The sequence below is a fragment of the Heliangelus exortis genome, chromosome 11 (genome assembly GCF_036169615.1).
Source record: "Heliangelus exortis chromosome 11, bHelExo1.hap1, whole genome shotgun sequence".
Taxonomy (NCBI): Eukaryota; Metazoa; Chordata; class Aves; order Apodiformes; family Trochilidae; genus Heliangelus; species Heliangelus exortis.
In genome coordinates, this window is record NC_092432.1 from 2,757,037 (window position 1) to 2,764,834 (window position 7,798).

The 7,798-nt window shown below is 50.2% G+C and overlaps 1 protein-coding gene across 1 annotated transcript in view; it reads left to right on the top strand.

Moving 5' to 3' along the window:
- The window catches only part of IGDCC3 (immunoglobulin superfamily DCC subclass member 3), an 89,831-nt gene extending 82,048 nt beyond the window's left edge, over positions 1 to 7,783 (top strand). The window contains exons 10-14 of the mRNA XM_071754162.1: positions 3,645 to 3,833; positions 4,563 to 4,667; positions 5,545 to 5,683; positions 6,095 to 6,311; positions 6,621 to 7,783. Of these exons, the coding sequence (XP_071610263.1) occupies positions 3,645 to 3,833; positions 4,563 to 4,667; positions 5,545 to 5,683; positions 6,095 to 6,311; positions 6,621 to 6,767 (797 nt within the window). The 3' untranslated portion in view covers positions 6,768 to 7,783. The remainder of the gene's footprint in view (positions 1 to 3,644; positions 3,834 to 4,562; positions 4,668 to 5,544; positions 5,684 to 6,094; positions 6,312 to 6,620) is intronic.
- Positions 7,784 to 7,798: the final 15 nt, after the last annotated feature.

Here is a 7,798-nt window from a genome sequence, read left to right on the forward strand (position 1 = left end):
TTTTCCTCGGTACTCTGCAGAGAATCAGTCATCCTTGGAGTTTGTTTTTCCTTCCAATTTAGAGACAGAAGGATGGGCTAAAGCAAAGCTTGAAGCTCCTTGACCCAATGCTCTGAGTTCAGCTACTGGAGCCAGAAGCCAGCCATGCCTCATAGGGCTTGGTGTTTCTGCAGAAGTCTGGGTCAAGCTGGAGGGGACTTTTTGTCATTATTATTTCAATCATGACAGGAATAGTTAGAGATCCAGTAACAGGATCATAAATTCCCTGACTTTTTGAAGTTTCCAGGCATCACTGTCCTGCTCTGCTGGTCTTTAGGAAGGGCTTGTCCTGTGTAAGGAAGCTTCAGCAATTTGCTCCACGTTCAGGGTGGACAAAGTGGCCTGGTTAAGCTCACTCAACCCCAGCTTGAAGGAAGATAAAAAGAGATTGAAAAGCCCCAGCTCTGGCTGGGTGGTTTCTTTGCTTCACTTGGGTTCCTATTACCTCTGCTCACAGTGAGTGGGTCAGGCAGGCAGCATCCTGGGCATTTTGTCACCAAATGAAGGTTTTGCTGCAGATCTGCATCTCCTCACAGCCAAGGTGCACAGGAGAGCTGTGCCTGTCCTGCAGCCCCTGGAGCCTTGGGAAGGGATGGGATTTCCCTGGCATCTCAGCATTGCTGTCCTGGCTCAGCACAAGGCATGGGAGATGTGCAGGGTGTCCACCAAGCCCCATGGTGTCAGGAGTCCCCTTGTCACCTGGCATGGAAAGGACACAGTGAGTGAAGCCAAGGACAGCTCTCTGGAGTTGTGGCAGCTTTTGCTGGAGTGAGAGTGGTCTGAGTGACCGTGTTATCCTGGTGAATACAGCTTGGGCAGCTTGGCTTTCAGGGGTAGCAACGTGCTGAGAGAGCTTGGCTGAAGCCTCCGAAGCTTTCCTGAGGTGCTGTGCTCCTTTCTTTATAATTTCAGATGGAAAATAGAAGGGAAAATGCCAAAGAGAAACCTCCCAAGTGAACCTTGTCCTGCATAAACCTCTCTCACTGGGAAGGTCTCATCTCCTCCATCTCCTTGACGCCGCTTCACCAATGCCCGCGATGTTTGAAATCTCAAACCCTCCCCACTTCATTGAGCAGCACACACTCCTTGTTCTTGTCTTTTCATGCTTTTTAGGGTTTTCTCCAGGACTTTTTGACATTTCTCTAGGATGAAGACCGTTCCTTTAGTCACCTTCGGCTAAAGATGCCTTCAAGAAGAAAGTTGAAATGACCTGGGGAAAATTCCAAACAGCACAGAAGAGGAAAACCCAGCCCTTAGCATGAGGGAGATGTCTCACTTATAGCTGATCCATATTATGTCTTCTATATCCTTCTGTGAAGCACATATATTTACACACAGGTGCAGATCTACTCCACCTGTAGACACTTTCTTGTGTAACAACATTATAACCAGCACATGCACCCAGCAAGTGCATAATTATAATCAATATTATCCATATATATATATATATACACTCAAAGTTTGAATAAACACTATATATTCCATACTTTGAAGGAGAGAGATTCTTGTGGTTTTTATGAAATGTAAGGCAATGGAAGCCTAAAATAAAGCCAACCCTTCACAAAGCAGGATGGCCCACCTCAGTGTTTCTCCATGGGATAATGTGATCTCCCTTCCTGGGATGTTTTCACCCAGGATTTGGAAAATGATGCATTAAGGAAGAGCTGCTTAAAGGAGGGATTCAGACAAATTCCAAATTTTGCCCTAAAGGGAACTGGGAGACTTAGAAAAAAAATTTTAATTGGATTGCAAAAACATGCAGCCTTGGGGAGAACTTTTGGATATAAATAGAATTTATTCTGTGCTTTGCACCCAGAAATAGTGGAGCTCGGCCTTCCTATTAATGGCATCAGAATAAATCCTAGGACTTCAACCCATTTTTGTCCCTTGGCAGCACTCAAGCAGGATGCAATCCCATTAACCTGACCCAGGACAGCTGCTCTCTGAGTCTTTCCTCCTGAATCCATGTGGAGATGCTCACCAGTCAGCAGGGGTTGGTTCTTCTCCCTGTGCTTATTTGGAGGGCATTTGGGAAGAGACAGGGTTGCTCAGACCTTCCTGCTCACCAGGAGAGATGTTTCACCTTTTCCTACATTTACTTGTGGGAAAGTTTGAGCCCTCAGTGTCTGGGAAAATGCAAACTGTTGTGTTTTTGCTCTTGGGCAATGCCCTTTTCAGCTCTGGTCAGCTCATCACAGCCACATTTTATCTGCTTTTCACCACTGATCACCTGTGCTGAGCTCCCTCCCAAACATGGCCTGGGTTGCCCAGGGAGGTTTTGGCTGCCCCATCCCTGGCAGTGCTGAAGGTTGGATGGGGCTTGGAGCACCCTGGGCTGGTGGGAGGTGTCCTTGCCCATGGATGGGGGTTGGATCTGGATGGGCTTTTAAGTTCCCATCCAACCCAAACCATTCTATGATTCTGCTGGGGAATTCTGCTGCAGGGTTTATCTGAGCTCACTGCTTGGTAGAGAAATGTCAAAAAAATCCTCCCAGTTCCAGGACAGAGCCGACAGCTCCGGGTGCTTTGCATCTGACTGGTGCCAAAGACTGGGGAGATGATGGGAGAGCTTGGCCTGGAGGGGGGGGGGTTGTGGAAATAAGGTGACAAAAGCAAACAAACAAACAAAAAGATTGGTGAAATATCCTGCTGAGACACAGCTCTGCCTTGGTGTGATCAGAGTATGAGAAAGGGAGGGAAAGGGGAAGGAAGGGGCTTGGGGGAGCCATGGTGCAGGGAATGTGCAGAACCAGCTTTGGCAAACCCAGGTATCTGCAGCACAACAGAACTGGCTTTGGTTTGCAGATCTTTGCCTCTCAACCCAGGCTGATGGGGCAGGGTGGGGCTGGGCAGCTTTTTGGTGACCAGGGGATGAAATGGCTGTGACCCCCCCTGTACACTGCTGCAGCACACACTGAGGATGAGGGCAGGGTTTGGAGGCACTGACCAGAGCAAAAAGCATCCTGGTGGACTTTGAATCAGGTCTTGGTGACTCTGGGCAGCAGCAGGGACATCTTCCCAGCTAAACCCCCCCTTCCCAGGCCAGGTAAGTGCCTGCCTGCTGAAAGAAGCCAGCCAGAGGTGTGCAGGGATCTCCAGCTGCTCAGATCCTCAGGGATGTTAATGCACAGGATCCCAAACCTCTCTCCTAAAGCTGACAGGGAGAGGAAGCTCCAGAGCACCCTGCAAGCCAGTGCAGGAAGCTGGCAGGCTTTTAAGATGGATGTCCCCAGTTCCATCCCATCTGGTTCCTTCCTCTCTGGGGGATTTTATCACCCTGAAAGGTCCTCACTACCCTCAGGGTGAGGGCAGAGAAGTGGAATTTGGGACTGGCATTGCCAAAGTGGCTGCATTCCTGCCCTGACCCGAGGGAGCTGAGCATCAGATTGCAACCAGAGTATAAAATCAGCCTCCTGGTTTGCTGAACCCAACCTAGGGAAGTCCTGCAGCTCCCTGGAGAAGCTGGAAGCTGTTAAACCAGGATTTGGTTTGCTCTGATTTTTATTCCATCTCATCCAGCACATGTTTTGGTGCAGTGACCAGAGGGAAAAGCTGCTGGGGAAATTCTCACCATGCAACCCACTGTCTGTCTCTCTCTGTTTCAGTCCCAGCCATGCCATCCCTCTTCATTAAAGTCATTAACAGCACTGCTGTCCAGGCTACGTGGGAGCCCTCCATCAAACTGGGTCAGCATGAAGGCTTCAAGCTGTACTACCGCAAGGTCCACCTCTCCCAGTACACCGGGCCAGTGGTGCTGCCCAGCAACGTGACAACCTATGACATTACCCACCTGGGTGAGTGTGGTGACAGCAGGTGACAGCCCCTGGGTGGGGCTGGCGTGGTGGGAGAGCTTGGGTGTGTTGCACAGCCACTCAACAGGAGAGGAGGAAATGATCTGAGGTTGCACCAGGGGAGGTTGAGGTTGGGTATTAGAAGTTTCTTCTCTCAAAGTGTTACCAAACACTGGACCAGGCTGCCCAGGGAGGTGGTTGAATCACCATCCCTGGAGGTGTTTGAAAGCTGTGTAGATGTGATGCTCAGAAATATGGTTTGACTTTGGATTTGGTAGAGTTGGATCCATGGTTGGACTCGATGATCTTAAAGGTCTTTTCCAACCAGAATGATTCTGTGATTCTGAACAGGAGATGCTGCAGCAAGCCCCCAGGTTTCTGGGGTGCTTTCCCAGTGACAAGTGCTTGTTTGCAGCATCTTATGTGTGCTTGGGATGAGTGTGAGTCCCAAACAGGCATCACTCAGGGAGATTTACAGGCAGTGGTAGGACAAGGGGAATGGTTTCAAACTGAAAGAGGAGAGATTCAGGAAGAAATTCCTCACTGTGAGGTGGGACTCTTGCCCAGAGAAGCTGTGGCTGCCCCATCCCTGGAAGTGTTGAAGGTTGGATGGGGCTTGGAGCAACCTGGGCTGGTGGGAGGTGTCCCTGCCCCTGGCAGGGGGGTTGGAACTGGATGAGCTTTCCCAAACCAGTCTGAGATTCCGTGATTCTTGTGTCTCCACTGGAACAGATGCCTCAGTGGTGTATGAAGTCAAACTCCTCGCCTATAACCAGCACGGGGATGGGAATTCAACCGTCCGCTTCGTGTCCCTGAGGGAGACAGTGGAGAGGACAGGTGAGTTGGGGTGTTGGTCTGGGTGGGGGGTTGTGGGAAGCATTTTGCAGGAAGGTGGTGAGGCCTCCCCCAGACACCCACGTGGCCTTTTCAGCCACTTCTTTATTTTCAGCATCACAAATCACAATGAAGTGAAACCCTACAGGGCTGGGGCCACCTGGGGCTGGTGGGGATGGCTTGTGGCTTGCACCATCCCCTTCGGCCCTTGGTAGCAAGCTGAGAGCTCACTGCAGGTCAACCTGGGGATTTTTTCACTGGGGTGGGAGGGAGAAGACAACCAAATATTCCTGTAGTTGCCAGTTTTATACCCTGAGCTTGAGCTGAAGGTGAGGCCATGAACATGAGCAGACCCCCATGCATAAGCCTGGAGCTGCCACCTTCAAGTGAGATGCGGTCCACCAATCATCTCTATTCTCCTGGAGGTCTCCTGGATATTTTGACCTGCCCTGGTGCTGGGAAGGTGGGACATGAGGCTTTGGAAAGGAGAAAGGATGCAGAACCTGAGCACTGCACAACGTGGCAGAAAAGGGGAAACCTCCAAAGAGAATCTTTGGCTGATTGCACTTCTCATGGTCATCTGTGTGTAAAGAACTTCCCACTGCTCTTGGAGGCCTTTTAAGCCTTCCAGTGGGAATATCTTCAAGAATTTAGTCCTCTGTGTTGGAGTAAATACTGATTTCCCTGGCATCTGCCCAGGGAGCTGCTTTGGCAGGCAGGGACCTCCCCACTCCTCCACCCTGCTCTCTTCTTCCCCATCAATGGCTCCCAGCACCTCCCAGGCTCCCATTTTTCTGCCTTGGGCTTCCCAAAAGCTGGAGGAGCAATAGGAAAGCACCACTGCTGAACACCTTTCTCCTCTCCCCTTTTCTTCTGGCAGTGCTGAACCCACCATGTGACTGCATGAAGGATGAGCAGAACAACAAAACCTCTGCCACCGGCATCATCATCGGGATCCACATCGGTGTCACCTGCATCATATTCTGTGTCCTCTTCCTCATGTTTGGCTACAGAGGGAGGTAGGGGTTGCTCACACTGCTCACCAAGGGGTGGTCCCTCACAGGGGTATCCCCAGGGAGGGTGCTCAATACCCTCAGTGGCACAAGGGGCTTGTCCCACACACACCTTGGTGGTGTTTGCAGCTGGGTGCTGGCTGCAGCTGCCTCCCTGCCTGGCACAAAGACCCCCAGGAATTCTCCAAATCCTCCCATCAGCTCTGGTGCCCACTGAGGGACCTGGTCCTTCCTGGGAGCATCCCTAGGGCAAACCCCAATGCTCCCTGGAAACCAAAAGCCATTTCACAGCCAGGTGAAGAGCCCTGACTTCAAGGGAGGGATTTAAGGAATGAAGGATAAGGCAGCCCCAGGAGAAGGGAAAGGCAGGAGGCCCAGGCTTTGCTTACCCTCAAGCTCCATTTTTTTATTTTTCAGGCTGCTGATGTGCAAAAATGTGCAGGAGCAGCTGTCGACTCCCCAGATCCCCAGGAGCCAGCGGAGCGCCACGGGCCTGGTCCTGAACGGGGCCGCTCGCAGGGACAGGGATGACCGGGACTTGAACGGGAAGCAGCTGGATATGAACGAGCTGGAGAGGTTGTTCCCAGCCTCCCCATCCCAGGAGCAGCAGGAGAAGGGACTCACGGTAAGTCCAGCAGCATGCTGGGAGAATTCAGGTCAGACATTAGGAAAAACTTTCCTGTGAGGCTGGTGAGGCCCTGGCACAGGTTGCCCAACCAAGTTGTGGCTGTCCCCTCCCTGGAAGTGTCTCAGGTCAGGTTGGGTGGGGCTTGGAGCAACCTGGTCTATTGGGAGGTGTCCCTGCCCATGCAGGGGGTTGGATTTTGATGATCTTTAAGGTCCTTTCCAACCCAAACCATCCTATGATTCTCTCCCTGGGCAGAGATGGCCATGGCTGTGTCTGTGAGCACCATCACTGTCTTGTCCCTTTCTCTCTCTCCAGTCTCACAGCCCCCAGGCCACCCACAATGACACCCAGATGACCACACTCCCTCTGGATGAGTTCAGCATCATCGAGGAGCAGCCAGATCCTCTCCCAAAAACCCCCACGGCTCCGGCTCCCGACCACGGTCCCACCAATGAAGGATAAAACTGCCAAGACTCAGAACCTCTTGTAGGAGTTACCAGAAACCAAACCCATGGCTGGTGATGTCTTTACAACGAGTCGTCAATCTCAGGTCAATTGAAGATTTCTACAGTCTGATTGTTATTTTTTTGTTTTGCTTTATTTTTATATATATATATATATATATATATATATAAATATATATATATGTAGACAACCTTTTGGAAACTTTGTGAAGTTTTATCTTGCTGACCTCCCCCGAGCCTCTTGGTGTGTTTCTTCCAAGGATGGCTCCACGGAGGCTGCTCATGATGGATTCTCCCCGTGGCTGCTAAGTAAAAGACTTTTGGCAGAGTCTGGCAAACTCTTTGGTCTCTGACAGACTGGGGATTCTTTTGGCATCCTGGACCTTTTCCTGATCAGCAGCTTTAGGACTACTTTTTGGATCTATTTTTTATTTCCAGAAGACTGGATTCAGAGCAGTCCTTTTAACTTGACTCCAAAAATGGAGGCCTGGGAAGGCCGTCGCTCCGTGGATTTGATGATTTTGTACACTTCCCCTATTTCTCAGGATACAGTTTTTTGCTGATTGACTCGAAATAACATGAGAAAAAAAAAAAAAAAAAAGAAGAAAAAAAAAAGAAGAAAAAAAAAAAAGATTGTGTGTGTCAAAGGAAAGACTTGGACAGACAACCCGAGTGAACTCAGAACCTACCTCAACCGGAATGAATGTCTTCTGGGAAGCAGAAATAGCTGTGTCTTCCTTTGTGCTCAAGAAAAAAAAAAAAAGAAACAAGTAGTGTAGCACTTGGTCAGTACAAGCTTGGCCCTACCTCAGCAGTCACCTCCCTACCTGCCACCTCGGTGGGTTTGTTGTCATTGTTCCCATGTAAAGCACTTCCAAACCTTGAAAGCAATGTTCTACCTCAAGCATGAGAGAAACTGTGTGTGTGTGTGTGTCTGTGTGACTGTGTGTGTCTGTGTGTGTGTCTGTCTGTGTGTGTCTGTCTGTGTGACTGTGTGTGCGTGTCTGTGTGTGTCTATGTGTGTGTGTG